Source organism: Mytilus trossulus, chromosome 7, assembly GCF_036588685.1.
Source record: "Mytilus trossulus isolate FHL-02 chromosome 7, PNRI_Mtr1.1.1.hap1, whole genome shotgun sequence".
NCBI classification, from domain to species: Eukaryota; Metazoa; Mollusca; class Bivalvia; order Mytilida; family Mytilidae; genus Mytilus; species Mytilus trossulus.
In genome coordinates this window covers 62,354,501-62,375,517 of record NC_086379.1, presented here as the reverse complement: position 1 = coordinate 62,375,517, position 21,017 = coordinate 62,354,501, and the positions used below count along the sequence as shown (strand labels likewise).

The window sequence follows — 21,017 nt, the reverse complement described above, 5'->3', positions numbered from 1 at the left end:
AAGGACATGAATTTTATTTCGTCTTCTTATAATTATTTCTCTCTCAACGGTTGTGGACGAAGTTCTTGACATATCCTGCATGCTTGCTAATATAATTGGTTCTCAAATCTTTACAGTATATCTGCGTCTATTACTTAAAGTGTTACTCTGAAGCTTTTTAAACAACTGTCAAAACGGATTATAAAAGTTGAAATATTTATTCTACATATTTGTCATTTTTAATTTTATGACATTTTTAAATGATAAATTATAAACATCCGATTTTTTTAAGGCGGGAGATTCCTTACTCTGTTGGCATTTTCGTTTCAATGTGATCAAAGATAGATTTGCTTGAATAAGCTTTATTGTGAGTACAAATAGGATGTGATAAAACAAAATGGTCAGAAAAAGACAGACGAAAGATAACAAAGTGATATTCAACCATACATCAAAAACACACTGACAATGCCTTTTGAAGAATGAAAAAAACAGCGAAAAGACGAACAGTATTAAACAAAACACACATTAAATACTAAATACTGAACGAACACGTACCCACCAAAATCAGGGTCGATTGTAGCAGCTTCATTACTATAGTAAGCAAATTGTATTCTACATTATGCACCCACCGTGTTGCTTATGAAAGAACAAACCCTATAGAAACTCGGTATTTCAAATTCGAGGAAACGATGACAATTGGACAGCAGATCAATTGCGTTTCAATGGAATATACAAAATAATGATGTTTTAACTGGAATCATTTAAGGTTACATACAAGTAGCACATGCCATTGGCTGTAAATATACTACACGAGGATTGCATTATGTTATAGTTTACTTCCTTTTCAAAACGTCAATAGTCTAATAAATATTTCATCTATTTACATTGAAATCAAGAAATTTCATCTAAAAGTATAAGACAAACGTCTGACGTCATCATGTTCAAGAAATTAATATCAGGTTGTTGACATATTGGGACATGAAGAGCTTGTAAACTACTTTTACTCTCTATATGGAAACACAAAGCTGATACACAACCAATCAAATCTTCAAATCAGATGAGTTGCTAAGCAACTTGAGATTGAAATCAATCAAGTCTTCGCTGTATTCTAGTGTAATGGCAAGAAAAAGTTGACGACAATTTCATGACAAAAAAATCCATAATAAAATAATCCGTTGGAAGGTTCAGGCTGTTCTCTTGTTCATGGTAAGTAAAAATATTTTTAAAATTGTCTTTTATAACTAAACCAACGAACATTGTCAGTAATATTATTATCAATTTTCTATATAGCTATCTCACATTAAATATTTCATTGCAGTAAACGAAAATACAATTTTAATCACTTATACACTACAGTTACTTATAATTAGTATTACAAATTGCTATGTTCTGTGTTGTTTGTATTATTTAATACAATAATAATCAGAGAAACAAGTAATATATCGATTTGTATCTTATCTTCTTTTTTTTTTTTGTGGAATCGTTCAAATATATAAGTATTGTCAATTCCATTGTTTCGCATCAATCTAATTATAATATGAATCTATTTTAAAGACAGATTGTTTGTTGTTTCGGGGGTCTTTAATGGTTTACATGCTATACGGTATGTGTGTTGCACATTGTTGAACTGTACATTTTTTTCCCTTAAATTGGCTTGTTGACATTCATACTCCATCCGATTCTTATTTCTATATCATTTGTTAAAATTGAATTGTCCCAGGGTTAAGGAGAGGCTTGGGCGTCTGTAAACATGTTGAAAATTTACCCGCCACATTATTTACGTGCCTCTTCAAAGTCGGTAGTCCTTGATTCAGTTGTTGTCATTTGTAGTTAAAATATTTGTTTTTTTCATTTATTGTTTTGTACTTAAATCAGGCCGTAAGTTTATTCGTCTGAATAGTTTTACATTCGTCACACCGAGACCTTTTGCAGCTGTCTATGAGTTTTTTCACTATTGAAGGCCATGCAGTTTCTAACTTCTGATTCATATCACTTTTTATCTAATAAACCTACGAAAGTATATAAATTGCTAAACCATATTACATTTCCACGAAAAGTCCAACTTCAACATGTTATGGAAAATGTCTAATCAAATCAAGGATAAACATGACTATTAGACTTCCCGGTTGATCGGAAGGCTTAACTTAATACATGGCCATGATTTCTGAAAATGCCGACGTTCTTCCCTTTTTAATCAAATTTCATCCGACATATTGAGTACGGAAATGAAAATTACTCATTCAAACCTTCAAAAACATGTCTCCTTGTGTTAATTTGTCTTTTGATTATTGAGTTAAGCCTTTTCCACTGATATTTTATAGTGTGTCTTTCTATGTTGTGATGTTACACTATTGTTTCAGATGAAGGTTTTGTACCATTGAAACCTTTAAACCCTCTGCAATTGTTTACACCTATCCCAAGTCATGAATCTGATGTTCAGCAGTTGTCGTTTGTTGATGTGGTTTATTTTGTTTTGCGTTTCTTGTTTGTATATAGATTGGACCGTTGGTTTTTCCGTTTGAATGGTTTTACACTAGTATTTTTGGGGCCCTTTACAGCTTGTTGTTCGGTTTGAGCTAGACCGTACTTTGACCTATAATGGTTTACTTTTATAAATTGTGAGTTGGATGGATAGTTGTCTAAATACGGCACTCATACTATATCTTCTTACATCTATTGGAGTTCAAATAGTATTCAAATACTTAATCTTTCTCTTTTTTATAATTTACGGAATAACAAACAAAATACTTCTAGACTATAAAAAAGAACAACGATAATAAATTTAATAAAAATAGTACAGTCAACAGTGACAAAATTATAAACATGGGGTCTCCGATAAATGTATTTTGATCATTGTATACCAGTTTATAAATGAACAACACATACAAAAGTATAAGTAGTACACTATAAAATTGAGAATGGAAATGGGGAATGTGTCAAAGAGACAACAAACCGACCAAATAAAAAAACAACAGCAGAAGGTCACCAACAGGTCTTCAATGTAGCGAGAAATTCCCGCACCCGGAGGCGTCCTTCAGCTGGCCCCTAAACAAATATATACTAGTTCAGTGATAATGAACGCCATACTAATTATTACCGTACCAATAAACACTAGTAGTTACTAAAAAGTAAAATTCAAAAGAAAGAAAATCAATTTGGTAAAAGAGAACTTTAAAAGCTTATCACGTCCCACACTCTAATATCAGCAGCTGTACTTCAGATAGATTGTTTGTAATCACGTCATATACACTTACACTCAGGTATACATAATCGTGGGCAATGCATACATTTATACTTGACAGTTTAATGGCACAGAAAAACGACAGTGTAATTTCAAACTTTATTTATAAGAATATTCAATCAGTGGAAATGTTTGACCTTTTAAATCACGAATCATATTACCATATAACCTAGCTATATATAGATTGGTAGATAATCTGTGAGACATCCTACGTATTGTTTTGATTTAATCTCCATATAAGGAAGAGAGTTATATGTTTTTGCTCTTCTCCCTCATAATCATGGTCCAAACACATGGCACACTTTTTGGTAATAAAAACAATCGCAGCTGGTTATCGATTATTATTTCTATTAGTCTTTTATCGTAGGTGATTATCACTAGTATTTAATCTTTATCTATCCATGGGCGTGTTTAATATTTCAGCTTATTAGGATCATGTTTTGTATCTTACGTGCGAACAGAAAAAGCACAATATCAATAGATAAACAAAATACATAGCAATACAACATAACATTTACGAAATCTATGAAAACTGGGTAGTGCTTATACTTTATCTGTAAACAGTGTTTTTGGACCAAGCGTTTGAACAAGTAAGTGGAAATCACAAACGGATATAAACACATTTATTATCAATGTGGGTTCGCACAAACCCAGAATTTATCTGAAAAAGTGATATCATATTCTAAGAATACAATTAGTGACAATAACTAAATGTTATCATTACTACAAGGACCTATTTCGAAAACGTAAATCAACGTGCAGACATCTTCGACGTTCCGGCATTTCAAATACTCTTTTTATGGATATATTCTATACAAAGCACATAAATGTCACCATTGATTCAAACCTTTAAACATTCTTATTCACAAGGGGTATAGTTATATATGTAGTCGGGAGCTGGTATGTCAGGTACTGCTACAAGTAATTTGGTAATTTATGTTTAGCATTGTCATTTATTTAGTTTCTTTTGTTACCTATTTTTACAGTAGAATCTGGGTTCATTTTAGCTAGGTCTTTTACTGCACGAATTTGTTGTTCCACATTGGCTAGACGTAAAGAAGTAGGGTTAAGATCTCACAAAACCTGTTTTAACAAATCAAACCGTCCAGACAGACATAATTGGTTAACGTGCCAATAAATTTGATCCAACATTCATTGTGTAAACAAACATACATAAAATCCGAATAAATATACAATTAAATATAGCATAGACGCCAAGATAAAATCATTTGTTGTCACTGATTGTATTCTTAGAATATTGTACGCTTTAAAAAGGCTGTATTTTTATAAACGTGGTGCGATTGCTTGTATGCGTTTACGCGTATTGGTTTGAGCACGGTCCATTGCAGTTATAAGCTTTTCTTGCAATTTAAAAAAAAAATACAATCTAAGCAGCTGCGTGCAATGCATGTAAAAACCAATTAACTCTTTAAAAACAATCATTTTGCTAAATATTGGAAATCAATTGATTACTTTTAACTAAAACATTATGCTAAAAAGTAAACGTTCTATCCTCTCACCGAACACATTTATGTTCTTCAATTAAATTTCAACAACATAAAAGTATCGTGCTAGCTTTAGCCTATTTTAGCACCACGTGGTCTTTTATGATGAGACACGGCACATTGGTACCACTTTTAAAACAATGACCACAACGTAGGTCAGCTTTATTGATATTTGACATTTCCATCCTGAACCCATAACTGAAAAGGACAATAACATTGTCAGCATTGGGAAACCACGACTTATATTTATACAAATTGTCGTGAAATCTATTTTTTGAAATGTTATTGAAAGGATTATTAGAAACCTAGTACCAGAAATCGGCCTGCAAATCTTATTATAAACAACGGAAAGCGGGTAACCGGTTGTGGCGATATTCGCGTGAAATGTATTGGGTACGAGTTCCAGTTATCGTCCGTTATGAGTATAACCACTGAATAATTGATATTTGTCACTAAATTTGATTATTAATATTGAAAGTATCTGAGTAATCACGGTTAGGATAGAAGGAGCATTTTCCTGTTAACCTTCAGTCCATGTATCCTGGGGTTCATAAATGCCCCTTTTTCAAAATCTGACCTGATCACGAACTCGTCGGTTTGAATATTTTTTTAGTAAGGCCTTGGTTTATTTTTAAATATTCATGACCACATCACATTAGGAGATAATTTGCATAGTTTGTTATTTGGCATTACGATCAACAAGTGTGAAGCACTAAAAAGCAAAGACATAATTCAAAAACATAAAAACTAACATCTGACATACTAATGACTGAGCATCTGAACTTATACATAAGGATGGTATTTGAATGGTATAGGTATATCATACTTCCGCATTTTCTGATATAAGGGGACAACAAATTGCCTCAACACACCTGATACTTGTCCTAATATTATGTGTAATTGATATTCGAATTATGACTGCGAAAATGTTAATCTTAAGTTTGATTGTCCGTGAATTGTGGTGGATTGTTTATACTATAATATTTGTTAGTCTTGAATTATTTAAACTTTTAGTTTCTTGTGAACAAATTTGGACTTTAGTATGGCGTTCATTATCACTGAACAAGTATTTATTTGTTTAGGGGCCAGCTGAAGGACACCTCCGGGTGCGGGAATTTCTCGTTGCATTGCAGCCCTGTTGGTGACCTTCTGCTGTTGACTGCTCTATTGTCGGGTTGTTGACTCTCTTGCACATTCCCCATATCAATTCTCAATTTTATATTAGCGCTCACAATGTGTTTTACCCCGCCATATTATGTATGTGACTTTCCGAAGTCAGGAGCCTGAATATGCAGTGGTTGCCGTTGGTTGCTGTCTGTTATGTCTGTTTTCGTTTATTGTTTTGTCAATAAATAGATCGTTTATGGTGGTGTTAGTTTTTTGTCGTTTGAATTATTTGACATTTTGTCATGTCGGGTCTTTTATATTTGACAATAAGGAATAGCCTTTGTCGTATTGTGGCATATGCTTGCTTAAATCCCCGTTAGTTCTAGACTATTGGTAGGTTGTACAATTGTTCATAGGTTGGTTCCCTCCGTAAAATTTGCAGTATGCCTTCGAAATATACTGACAAATAAATTCCGAAGGCATACCGAATATTCAAGTATTGTCAAGCTTGTCAATAACGGTCGGGTACTAGTCTACATTGCTCATTGAAACTGGCAATCATGTATCATCTTCCTTATTATGGTACGAAGTTAATAATAATCATAAAGATAGCGGTCAATTTCTTACATGATGGCGTGAGTATTTTATTTTGATAATAAATACGGTATATTGCTATAAACAATTACCAAACAACATCTATTAGGCAAACGACAGCAGTCTTTGAAATAAGACAAGGTCTCAATACATGATCTTCCACTTGATTCTTTTACTCAGAAAAAGTGTCGACAAAAGTTAATATATTCACGCCACAATGTCTCATGTCGCTTTTTCCCCTCGAATGGCCCAAGGTTCACATGGGCAGTTCATTCATAAAATCGAATATGTCCATCTTTCCTTTTTTAATGTATTGAATAAAATAAATGCTTTTGTTATATTATGTTATGACAACCCTGTAATCAGACAATTAGCATACATTTTCAGGTTTACAAAACAAACACCAACGTTAATATCAATATAAAGAAGATTTTTATAAAAAAATATAAATCAGTAGGAGGATTTTGTTTAGATTGTCCTCACTCCATTCATATATATCAACATTATATGGGACATCTGTCAACCAAATCAATATGTCATTTTAATGTAACTGCATAAATTCAAAAATATCAATAGTAGATACTAAAGAATAAAAAATACTCCTTTTTGTACCTATGTGATACAGATTTAGGACTTTCACGCAACACATTTCGTACGTATAGTTACAATACCGGTATTAATTCTATGATATGATTAACTTTCTGTTTATAGTGTCACTGAGGTTTCTTTCTTTAACATTATCTTTCCGGTGTTTTTGATATGCACATGCATTGCTTTGTTCGTTTAAACATGGTCTAAAATGTAAGATAAAAAAAACTGTAACACCTCTTCCGATAAATAATATATATTCTATCAGCTGTCATACAAATATATTTTACCCACTGTCTTACAAATGTATTTCTTCTGAACTCCTGTTGTCTCATATTTATCATATACATGTATATCTGTCGTGTAATAGAAATTCATAATTATTCATGGACGTATTTTTTTAAAATCCCAACAGGTGGTAAATATTTTCAATTAAAAATAGTTGTAACATATGTGCTTTAATCATTTATTTGGGTAAAAAATAAATCTTATTCAATATTTCAGTGATCGAGGATGGCGAGGGAAATAATGGCCGCTGAAACGAAGCATTAATCGATAGACACGGGAAGGAAACCAACATCATGTCCTTCATATTTTCCGTGGTAAGACAAATTTTCAATTCTCTAATTAACTTTTATAGAAATATGTTTCTCCTTATTCTGATTTATTGTTAATTAGTGGATTTGATGTCTCTACCTCGATCAATAATTCAGACTGTGGTAATGTCGTCGTTGTGTTTTTATTATCAGCCGTGACATTTGAAAATTTCAGCCTGTGTTTTTAGGGAAAACCATGATATTGTACTTGGGAAGGAATCAATAAAGAGATGTCTAGTTAAATGAGGCGCTAACTATCTAAGGTTACATGTAAGGATTCTGATCAATATTGGCATCATAGTTTAATCAACAAGATATTGTCCATAGGGTTTAATGTCCGTGTAAAAATAACTTCTATACATCCTAATAAAGAGCATGCAAAATTTTATATTACTTGAAGCAGAATGCTTTGTATAGGTTTAAACAAGCATCAGCAATCCTTGTAAAATATTTATGAGAATTTAGTTTACTGAATTCACCAACGTTACATGCAAGTCAATTATGGTTTTGTCTGCTAATAAAAAGAAGCACCATTTTCATGCTGAGACTCGCTATCACAGAAAAATGAAAAAAAATGTTTACATGTATCTGTAGATTTTTTCTAAAAATTAAGTTCTAAGGGCAACAAAATGGAAATATACAGATATATGAGGATTTATATTAAACGACATCAAAATCGAGGAATCATTATTCCTAAAAAAAAATGTCATGTATGTGTAAAATTAATTTTTGATTTATAACCTTAAAAAAAATTATATGATGAGTGTTCTAATGTTTATTGGTTACAATATTGAGAAGGAAACGAGGAATATGTCAAAGAGACAAATACCCCACCAAAGAGCAGAAAGCAACCAAAGGCAAACAATGGGTCTTCAACAAAGGGAAAAAATCCGCACCTGAAGGCGGGTTTCAGCTGGCCCCTAAATAAAAATTGTATTAGTTTTGTGAAAATAAACATGTACATGTTTCGTCCATACTGAAAGGTGGGTGAGTGAATTTAGGGAGTTAATTGTTCTAAGAACAATGGGCACTGTAGGGATCGTACATCTTCCGTTTAAATCTTGCCATATTTTCTTCTGTGACACCACCAATTATGACTTGTTCACATGATTTTACAGAATTTACAACAACTCGACTGGTGCCAGAACAATTCGCATGGTCGGCACTTCCGATTTCATACATATCCTTAAACTATAGTGTTCGTATCAATATACTAGGAATCATTATGTAGACTATTGTTTCAACGTTTCACACGACATTTGATACCGAAGGATACACAACATTCAATACCGAAAGTTACCTGACATGTCTTACCGACAGATACACAACATTCAATACCGAAAGTGACATGACATGTCTTACCGAAAGAGACACAACATTCAATACCGAAAGGAACATGACATGTCTTACCGACAGATACACAACATTCAATACCGAAAGTGACATGACATGTCTTATCGACAGAGACACAACATTCAATACCGAAAGTGACATGACATGTCTTACCGACAGAGACACAACATTCAAACCGAAAGTGACATGACATGTCTTATCGACAGAGACACAACATGCAATACCGAAAGTGAATTGACATGTCATACCGAAAGTGACATGACATATCATACCGACAGAGACACAACATTCAATACCGAAAGTGGCATGACATGTCTTACCGACAGAAACACGACATGCAATACCGAAAGTGAATAGACATGTCATACCAAAAGAGACACAACATTCAATACCGAAAGAGACACAACATTCAATACCTAAAGTGACATGACATATCATACCGACAGAGACAACATTCAATTACGAAGTGACATGACATATCATACCGACAGAAACACAAAATTCAATCCCGAAAGTGACACGATATATCATACCGAAAGAGACACAACATTCAATACCGAAAGTTACATGACATACCAACAGAGATACAACATTCAATACCGAAAGTGTTTATAATACGACGTATCATGATAACAACAGAGACACAACATTCAAACAGAAAGAGACATGACATATCATACCGAAAGAGACATGACATATCATACCGAAAGTGACATGACGTATCATACCAAAAGAGACAACATTCAATACCGAAAGTGTTACGAATCGATGTATCAACCGAAAGAGACACCACTTTTAAACCGAAAGTGACACGACATATCATACAGAAAGAGACATGACAGATCATACCGAAAGTGACATGACATATCATACCGAAAGTGATGTGACAGATCATACAGAAAGAGATACAACATTAAACACCGAAAGTGACACGACGTTTTATATCGAAAGTGATACGACACGAAATTTTATTCCGAAAGTGATACGTCACGACATTGTATACCGAAAGTCACACGACATTTTATACCCCAAGTGACACGACATTTTATTCTTGTTTTGTCATTTCGATTAGTTAAAGTTAATTGTGTTATATTTTCCCCTGTAGACAATGAATTGTTAGTATGATGGGCTTTAATTACCAGCTGTCGTGTACTTCATAATTATGTAATTACCGCCAGTAATGATGGTTGTCAAACATCAAGCAGCCGATAATTTGATATTTTTCTCTTTATTTATTTTGCTCGCATGTCGAAATTATCAAACACTTCAATTTGCAATGTCGATTATGTGATGTTATACAATGTTTGATTCGCCATTTTATAACGTGGAAATAAAAACAGACTGCCATTTATAGAAAAAGTAATTTCTTAATATATTTTCATCAAACAGATTGTCCCAGTAGATTTTACTTTATGCTTTAAAAACACGGGTCAAATTTGGAAAGGGTGATGCTGAAATGCACACAAGACAGCAAAATAACTACACAATACTAGTAAACAATCTTTACATATCAAGGAAGCAGCCCCTATCGCTGTATTTTTTTTTTACCCAGGGAATAACAATTAAATGCGGACACGTTCTCACACCATACCCAAAATGTCACCTTTTTTTAAACAACACAAATTACTGAAGTCATTAATCCAACAGATCCATTCTTCTTACAAAAATCGTTGTAGCTTTATGCATTTAATTCTTTTTTTTTCTCACTTTTGCAGTCAAAGAAGTGTTGTGAAAAACTATACGAAATTTTCTGCTGTAAAGAAGTATGTTGTGAATGTTGTCAAGAGGAACGAAAGAAACTGAGAAAAAGTGACATTCAACATTCTTTCCGTGAATCGTCTACTCGACTCGATTCTACAAGTTCTTGTGCAGAAAGTCACAAAAGTTTCCGTGAACGGATAGAGTCTGACAGTACGTCAAGGACTGATTCGGTGTCGTCAGCATCTCAGATAAGTTGTGACTATAAGAAGGGTACTACCACTCCTATAATTGATATGAAGCCAATTGAGTTTTGGACGGCTAACAAAGAAAACGTCCAGCCACGACCAGGTCGACGGAGATTACCGAGTGAAACCGAAATTACAGTGGAGAATTTCCAAAGAGATTTGTATGATGATGTCATAAATGAACCATGTTTAACCGATGAAGAAAAGCTGGCCAAATTTCAGCTTGGACAAATTCACATTGGCTTACAATATGATGTTGTAAATCGTTTCCTTGTTGTTAAAATAATTGAGGCTAAAGACTTGCCGTTACCTTTTATTCTTGATGACACAAAACAAGATCTGGCACATTCGAATCCTTACTGTAAAGTAAGCTTGTTGCCAGATCAGAAAAATTCACAACAGACATCGGTTCAAAGAAAGACACAAAATCCAACATGGAATGAATACTTCATGTTTGAAATACCGTTCGGTGAAGTTCAAATGAGGACGCTTGAAATTTTGATTAAAGATTTTGATAAATTTTCCCGGCATTGTATCATTGGCCAAGTATATTTACCTCTGGGTGGCATGAACTTGATTAAAGGAGGACATATGTGGAAGCCAGTATTGCCGAGTACAAAGGTAAGTTTCTAAGATATAATGTCGTCTTGTGTTTTTTGCTGGTCGTAGTTACACATGTATATTATATATAATGACAAAAATTCAAATCGGAATAATCACACCTAACCCTTTACCGCTCTTGCTTTCATTTAATTAAAACAAATCACAACAAACAATTGCCACAGTACCGAACGTGAACCCAACTTTTAAGACTCATTGCCATTTAGTGCTTGAGCCATTTAGTGCTTGAGCCATTTAGAGCTTGACATATTTTAACGACTGCTGTTGATGAGAAGTGGATATTGACCTTAAATTATATCTTATATCGCATATCTTATTTTATCCATGTAGGCCATGACGTACATGTATAATACAACATCCAATACACTAATCCGATCCATACAAAAGGTTAAATCCGAAAATCATTAAGATATTTCTAACTTTTGTCTTGTGAACATGAAATCACTCCAATGACGCTGTAAATATGAAAATTAAGATAACAAAAAAATTATCCACTCTGACTTAGAGGGTAATGCTGTATAATTTGATTATATCTATAATACTAAAATTACGAGGTCCAATTTGTCAGCCGTCATCACGTAAAAACGACAAATCACAAAATTCAACTTTATATATAACTAATATAGTACAAAGGTGCAGATTAAGAATTACACTACTCCAGGCTCTTTTGTTTTCCACGTAATTAATATTGCCAATAATTAAGAAGTTCCGGATCGAGTCCGATACCGATGCCAATAGTATATTCACCTGTTACCTATTACCTTATCTGTACGTTCCGCATCTGACAGGCGCACCAACAAACGGTGTATTCAGGATTAATATAATTATGCTATAGTATATACACGGGTCATAATCACAGAGTTGACACCACTAAATTGTCAAAGTGTTACCTATTGTAGTATTTTAATCAGTAAGACTTTCTTAGATAACAATGCGAATACTAAAAATCTGGAATAAAAATAAGGCGTATAAGGACAGTTTTCAATTTGTTAGTGGGCATGACGAAAACAGCGAATCAAAGAATTCAACTTTATTTATAACTTATATATGACAATGCTGTTTATTAAAAAATACTCCATTCCAAGACCTTTTGTTTTCCGAATAATTAATATTACCAATAATTGATAAGTTCCAGTTCCACGGGTTAAAACAAAAAGATTTGAAAGCAGAGAAAACTGTGTATCTTATAATCGGCATGACTTTATCAGATGACAATACTAATACTAACATAAGGCTTGCGCATAGTAATATACTTTAATTCAGTCACTGGCCCGTGATATCACGGGTGTGATCTAGTATTGTTTAAATTAAGTCTGTCATTTGTTAAAACGATTTGTTCGTGTTTTTGTGACAGCAGATGTCGTAAAGTATCGGTAGATTATCATGCATAAGTTTTTATTAGGTACAATTATATATTAACTATATATAAAATAGATTTAGAATGGGATAATGACAAAACGTGTGTGATGTAGTACTAATTGATCTAGGCTTAGAGGGTTAATAACAGATTTAATTTCTCATTAGATTTTAGCACAGCTGATCGTGCACAAAATAAGTATACGACATTGAAGTACCACACTTTTAAATAGAAAATATTGCCCAGAAATATTGTAAAACCTTTGTTAACGAAAGAGCTGATGAGACCTTTATTTTTTTTTTAAATAAATAATCATATTCTCAAAAACATCTAGTTCTATTCACGTCTCTGTTACGGAGAACTTTTCATGTTCGCCGCTAATAATCTTAGGTATCTGCTCAACTAGTTTTATCGCAAAAAATGAGTTATTACAAGGTTTCTAAAATATGCATGGAACACCAATCGTCTTCGTTCGCGCGTTCGTGGGTCCCGAATTTTATTTCTGTACTGTAACTTTAGTTTCCCTCAATCATATGTTATAAAACTTATACACAATGCTTATTTCATTCAATCATAGATCAAATTCAAATTTGGATGACGTTACTTTCACTGTTCTCGAGATACCCCATTACAGAACAATGAAACCACTCAAACACGGCCAAAATATCTAATGACTGCATACAAAAACAAATGCCATCAAGTTTCAAAAAATAAAAAGTCAATAAGTATGAATTCGGGTACATTGACCTTACCACAAACAAGTGATGGTATCTGTGTCCATTAGATACATTCTTTATTTATTACAATTTTTTATGAGGTTTCGACGAAATTATTGTTGGCTTGATACACCATCATGTTTTTTTAGAAACATTCATATTGTTAATTTTCTTTGTCATTTGGTCTCTTGTGTAGAGTTGTCTCATTGGCAATCATACCGCATTTTCTTTTTTATATAATAAATGACTAATACGTTGGTTCTATTTAATCCTTACTTGTGTTCTTCAAAATACACGTGATATCGACCAGGAAGTGGTCAAAAGTTCATTCCATGTTTGTAAATGTAATAAACTATTATAATAATCCATTAAACACGAAAATATTAGGTGACTTGTAATTTTAAACATGACCGATTTCTACATAAACTATTAGCTTTCATCAGATTAGATGATAAATGACACTGAACACACAAGACTCGCGAGTCGAAAGCACAGCAAGTCGGATATACATGATTCACTTGTTGTCGAGTATCGAGTTGCGAGTTAAGAAAGTCGAGTTGCGAGTTAAAAAAGTCGAGTTGCGAGTTACGAAAGTCGAGTTGCGAGTTACAAAAGTCGAGTTGCGAGTTACAAAAGTCGAGTTGCGAGTTACGAAAGTCGAGTTGCGAGTTACAAAAGTCGAGTTGCGAGTTACAAAAGTCGAGTTGCGAGTTATAAAAGTCGAGTTGCGAGTTACAAAAGTCGAGTTGCGAGTTGAGAAAGTCGAGTTGCGAGTTACGATAGTCGAGTTGCGAGTTACGATAGTTGAGTTATGATTTTGTGTGTTTACAACTAAAAGCACTAGATGAATCAAAAGCAACAAACCTTTATACCATAAGTGCAAAATTTTTAAAGATGTCTTCTCATGCTATTTCACTACCACTTTGTCATATTTTTAATTTGAGTATCTAAAAATGTATTTTTCCATCCTCATTTAAACTGGCAAAAGTCATACCAGTTTATAAGAACAAAGGCTCAAAACAGGATGTTTTTAATTATAGACCAATTGCAATTTTACCACTCATTTCTAAAATCCTTGAAAAACATGTGAAAACACACTTAGTAAAATATCTTAATAAATACAAGTTATTGTATAGAATGCAGTCAGGCTTTCGTGCAAACCATTCTTGTCAAACTGCTTTAACAGCTTTAATAGATAAATGGCTTAAAGCCATTGATGATGGCGATCTTGTTGGAGCAGTATTTCTAGATCTAGCAAAAGCCTTTGATCTTCTCAATCATGAACTGCTTATTCAAAAATTAAACAAATACAAATAAGCTTATACTTCATTACGTTGGTTTACATCATATTTGGCTGACAGATATCAGAAAGTATCTATTTCAAATACATTATCAGACGTACAAAAACAAAAAACGGGTGTACCTCAAGGATCCGTATTAGGACCGGTGTTGTTTTTAATTTCTATTAATGATCTTCCTTTGTCTAATCGTAATCATAACACCGATTTATTTGCTGATGATAGCACCATATCAGTCATTGGACAAAACAAAAGTTGCATCAGTCAAAAACTTAATACAGTTTTACAAGATATTGATCGCTGGTGTGATGACAATAAAATGGCTATAAATGTATCTAAAACGAAAGCTATATGCATTGGATCTAAACAAAAGCTGTCCGTTACATCAAATGAAAACATTAATCTTGCTTTAAATGGACAACAAATTATAGAAAGTACATGTGAAAAAGTTCTAGGTGTTTTTATTGATGCATCTCTATCTTGGTCTTCTCATATCGATTATATAATCAAAAAAGTTAACTCTTCTTTAGCTTTACTAAAAAGGATAAAGAAATATTTAAATCATAAAGCTAGACAAATGTACTATAACTCTTACGTTTTACCTCACTTAGATTATTGTTGTTCAATATGGGGAAACTGTAATAACTTTTTATTAGATAGTTTACTAAAACTGCAAAAAAGGGCAGCAAGAATAATTTTAGACGAACATGATTACACCAAACCTTCAAGAGAATTATTTCACGAATGTAACATTGTGCCAATCACACAAAGAATACTTTATCACAAATCATTACTAATGTATAAGGCAAAACATGGCTTAGCTCCAGAATATATGTCAAGTCTTATTGTATCAGCTTCTGCAAACCAAAAATATAATACGAGATTTTCATCCTCAGATAATTTTATTATTCCAAAACCAAATACAGAGTTGTATAAGTCTAGTTTCTCGTACAATGGACCAAGAGTGTGGAATGCTCTTCCTAATTCAATAAAAAAATCAAATACAGTATCCGAATTTAAACATAAATACAAATCTATGTACTTTTAACATTACCATCATATTTTTACTGTAATGCCATATCATAATTGTTTATTGTATTTTAAATTGTACATAATCTTTATTTACCATTATTATTGATGCATTGTTTATTTGTAATGTAATTATTATTGTATTCGGAGAGCCTTATTGAAAATTGGTGTAATCCAAATGAGTTACTCTCTCTCTAAAAAAAAAAAAGATATTAGTTAAAAAAGTCGAGTTGCGAGTTACAAAAGTCGAGTTGCGAGTTACAAAAGTCGAGTTGCGAGTTACAAAAGTCGAGTTGCGAGTTAAGAAAGTCGAGTTGCGAGTTGCAAAAGTCTAATTGCGTAAAAATGTGGAAACTAAAATATTCTAATTTTTTGGTGTAACTGTATAACATTTTGGAATGATGATTGCTTATAGAATTGTACATAGTGTTGTTGATTATTTTTGTGGTTTGGACTTTATCGGAGTCTCTTGTAAAAATAAAATGGACTAGATAATTACTAAGTATAGTATTTTCTGAAGAAGCAAGATTTTCAAGATTTTATTCATAACCTCAGACACATACTTGTGTACAAGAGGACAATATATACAAACATATTAAGATAATACATAGCGAGACAGGACGAACGAAACACAAATACATAGTATATTTTAAAAGACGATTGGTATAATTAGATATTTTATGATTTTCTTCACAAAAATTGATAAATTCCTTTGAACTTGTACGTTACAAATAGAACAACAAGCCAGTGAACTTGTTCTTGCTTGGATTCATTACATAGTAATTTGGTATAAACTTAGATCTAAGAGCAGAAACATCAGCATTTTTACAGGTAAACAATATATGAAACTCATCCCCTATTCCCTCATTACATAATGTACATATTCTATTTTCCCTCCCGATCCCCGCCCATCTACCCGTCTCAATAGATAACTTCAAATTCGAGCATCGAAGTTGAGATATGTAATATCTGTCCTTGGGTAATAATCGCAATAGATACGGTTCCAAACCAAACTCGAGTTTGAATAAAGAATAGAATTCACCCCTAGATGCATTATGTATCTGCGAGAACCTTTTGTAACTCGCAACTCGACTTTCGTAACTCGCAACTCGACTTTTGTAACTCGCAATTCGACTTTTGTAGCTCGCAACTCGACTTTCGTAACTCGCAACTCGACTTTCGTAACTCGCAACTCGACTTTTGTAACTCGCAACTCGACTTTTTTAACTCGCAACTCGACTTTCTTAACTTGCAACTCGACTTTCTTAACTCGAAACTCGACTTTTATAACTCGCAACTCGACTTTTTTTAACTCGCAACTTGCAACTCGACGATAAGAAATCCTCGGATATACAGGCCAATAAAAGCGCTGATCAATTCTTCATTTTAACCAAAATACGCAATAACCCATTGATTCCGTGTAAGAAACAGTTACCTCTTTTTTCAAAGTATACATGGTAAAGCTAACAAAGCAAGAAGTTGTGTTTACTCTATAGACATCTTTTTTGGTGACAGTCTTGAATGCACAACAATGAGTTACGACTCCTTGATATCATCAACTCTGTTTGTACGTGATATCATCAACTCTGTTTGTACGTGATATCATCAACTCTGTTTGTACGTGATATCCTCAACTCTGTTTGTACGTGATATCCTCAACTCTGTTTGTACGTGATATCCTCAACTCTGTTTGTACGTGATATCCTCAACTCTGTTTGTACGTATTCGCCTAATGATTAAAAATAATAAAATCCCAGATTAACCCATTTACAGTTAAACATGTGGAAGGTTAACAGTTTAATTCATTTAGACTTTGCAACCTTTTCCGTTTATCAATACATGCTTTCAAGGAATAATGTATATTCAGTTTCAGCTATAATAAAAAAGATACTGGAATTATATTTTGAATAAAATGGCACTAAGGGGCAATCAAAAATCATAAGCAGAAGAAAAACAGAACCCTAAAAAAACGAAGACATTAAATTACAAAATAATACAATCGATTGGGATTTTGTAACAGATATAACATCAAATACCAAGAAAAGACAAAATGTGTAACTATCTTTTTTACCCATAGAAATGATTCATGTTAGAAAAGTTCCCGTGGAAAAGTTATTTTACAAATACATAATAGACAGCAATGCAACAAACAGGTCCTCTTATTTAGATATTATACTACAAACTTAGCCGGCAAAAAAGGAAAATCACAGAAAATTCAACTGTAATGTTGTTGTTTTTTGTTATAGGAAAGAATGGATTTAGGTGAGATTTTGTTATCTCTGAACTATTTACCTAGTGCTGGACGTTTGAATGTTGACATCATCAAAGCCAAACAACTTATACAAACAGATATGATAGGAGGTTCAGGTGGGTAAAAACATTGTAAATACTGTATATATGGCAACTGCAGATACAAAGAGTTTATAAATAAATAGTAAACAATAGTAATGTTAAATACAACCATGATTTAAACATACCAGTAAATGAACGAAACTAAGTCAAAAAATAATGTTGCATGTCCAAAGCGCTTTTTTTTTTTACCTTAAGCGTATGCGCTGACATAGTCTGATATATCCAGCATACAGTCTAGCTGTTATTTAATTAGTGACAATTAGGGACATACCCTTAATGTCGTGTTGTTATGGTTTTTGTGCAATGTGGATGTTATACAATATGTCACATATCATTGAAGATATACAATATGGCATATCCTGGATGTTATACACTCCGACATATCCTGGTATAATACAGTATGACATGCCTTCAATGGTATTCACTCGGGCATAAACTTGTGTTTATACAGTCTGACATACTATTGATGGTATATATGTATGCTTTGAAACACTAGGTGTTATCATCGTGACAGTCTGAACCCCGCCGCCTTTTTTCGCCTGTCCCAAGTCAGGAGCCTCTGGCCTTTGTTAGTCTTGTATTATTTTAATTTTTAGTTTCTTGTATACAATTTGGAGTTTAGTATGGCGTTCATTATCACTGAACTAGTATATATATTTGTTTAGGGGCCAGTTGAAGGACGCCTCCGGGTGCGAGAGAAGTCATTTTGTTTTTTGCAAAATTTCTTCTTGCAGCAGTTTACCTTAAAAACCCTGTGTTACAATGTTATAAAACTTACAATGACGATGGCAATCTGCCAACGTTTTAGATCATATTTTATTCAATTATTTTCAACAAATACTCATATAATTTTTCCTTTTGTGATGAAAAATATATATTAATTTTCTGTACTCTTACATGGATTTGTTTTATAAATCATTTGGAAGCACTTTTTCATAGGTTAAGTACAAGTGCAAAAGTATGGCTGATCATCAATTTGAAAAACTTTAGTTGAATCTCTGATTTAAAGCTGTTTTCCCCAAGATCGATTATGTGTTTTCTTTTTGCGTTGCAAGAAAGGCAGTGCGAACGATTTCTAAAGATTTTGACCACCACAATATCATTAAACATCAACCATAAACAAACTTGTTTGTTGAATAAAAATTCAGACAAACAAAAGAGAAAAAGATGAAAGATAACAGCCTTATTGGACAAAATGCTTAATAAAAGAATAGTTTTAGCATTTCATTACTGTGACGCCATCATTTTCCAAATGTGCATATAACTCTTTGACGTCAACATAAAACCGAAAATAAATTTAATTCATTTGTGTGTATTTTTTCAGATCCAATTGTCAAAATTACCTTGGTGCACTTTGAAAAGCCAATCAAGACGAAGAAGACATCCTGTAAAAAGAATACCATTGATCCGATATTCAATGAATCTGTCAGTTTTAACGTGACACAACAACAGCTAGAAAACACAACTGTTGTTATAACTGTCTGGGATCACAACTCTAAAACAAAGGACGATTTTGTAGGTCGTATTTCTTTAGGAAAATACGGGACAGGACCTCATGAATACACTCACTGGAAACGTATGTTAAACTCACAGAGGTCTCCAGTTGCGCAGTGGCATTCGCTGCGCACGCGTATTGAGTGTGATCAAGTGTCACCTGCTTCAATTGCAGTTCAATGACATGTTCGACAATCATTTAATTTTAAAAAGTGCGAAATAACTCATCATATCATTTTATAATATGTTGATTGATTGAATTGATCAGATGATGTCAAAAGAAGACACGTGACTTGTCTAATAAATGAAAGACAAAAAGGGCATCTGTAAAGTGATATTCAATGGCATGAAACTGTTGAGAAATTTGACATTTATTTCAGATATTTTATTGTTGACAAATGTATGATATAACCTTGTTATAATTGTTAATAAAGATGAGAATTGTTTTTCTGAGAGTTTATCGAATAATCATAACGAGTTAAGTTGAATGAAATTATAACTATACTATCTGGAAAGTTATAAATGCAGAGATTAAAAGAAACAACAATAAAATAAATATTTGTGTATGCCATCTTATTAATGCTGTTCTGATCTTATTGAGGATGAAAGGTTGTTGTATTGACAAGATTCAAAATGATTGGTTGATGTTCTTGACTGATATAGGATGATAAGCTATTCTGGTCTGATGTAGGATAGTTGGTGCTTGTTCTGATCAGATACAAGATGATTCGTTGTTGTTCTGATCAGATATAACATGATTGGTTGTTGTACTGATCAGATATAATATGATTGTTTGTTGTTCTGTTCAGATATAAGATGATTGGTTGTTCTGACCTAACTGAAGATGGTAGGTTGTTGTTCTGTTCAGATATAAGATGATTGGTTGTTCTGATCAGATACAAGATGATTGGTTGTTGTTCTGTTCAAATATAAAATGATTGGTTGTTGTTCTGTTCAGATATAAGATGATTGTTTGTTCTGATCTAATTTAAGATGGTAGGTTTTTGTTCTGTTCAGATACAAGATGATTGGTTTTTGTTCTGATCAATTACAAGATGATTGGATGTTGTTCTGATCAGATTTTTAGATGATTGGTTGTTGTTCTGATCAGATATACGATGATTAGTTGTTCTGATCTAATTAAAGATGGTAGGTTTTTGTTCTGTTCAGATACAAGATGATTGGTTGTTGTTCTGATCAGATACAAGATGATTGGTTGTTATTCTGATCAGATTTTTAGA

At 32.9% G+C, this 21,017-nt stretch overlaps 1 protein-coding gene across 2 annotated transcripts; it reads left to right on the top strand.

Annotated features, from left to right (window-relative positions):
- The first annotated feature begins 1,040 nt into the window (after nucleotides 1-1,040).
- On the top strand, nucleotides 1,041-20,222 carry LOC134725499 (synaptotagmin-17-like). 2 transcript variants are annotated; one of them, XM_063589368.1, is made up of 5 exons: nucleotides 1,041-1,185; nucleotides 7,519-7,616; nucleotides 10,679-11,530; nucleotides 18,177-18,297; nucleotides 19,607-20,222. In XM_063589368.1, exons 2-5 carry the CDS (start codon nucleotides 7,596-7,598, stop codon nucleotides 19,957-19,959), a joined length of 1,347 nt encoding a protein of 448 aa, XP_063445438.1. In that variant the 5' UTR covers nucleotides 1,041-1,185; nucleotides 7,519-7,595; the 3' UTR covers nucleotides 19,960-20,222. The 2 variants fall into 2 exon arrangements, with proteins under 2 accessions (XP_063445438.1, XP_063445439.1); XM_063589369.1 differs by lacking the exon at nucleotides 1,041-1,185 and adding an exon at nucleotides 7,004-7,078.
- Nucleotides 20,223-21,017: the final 795 nt, after the last annotated feature.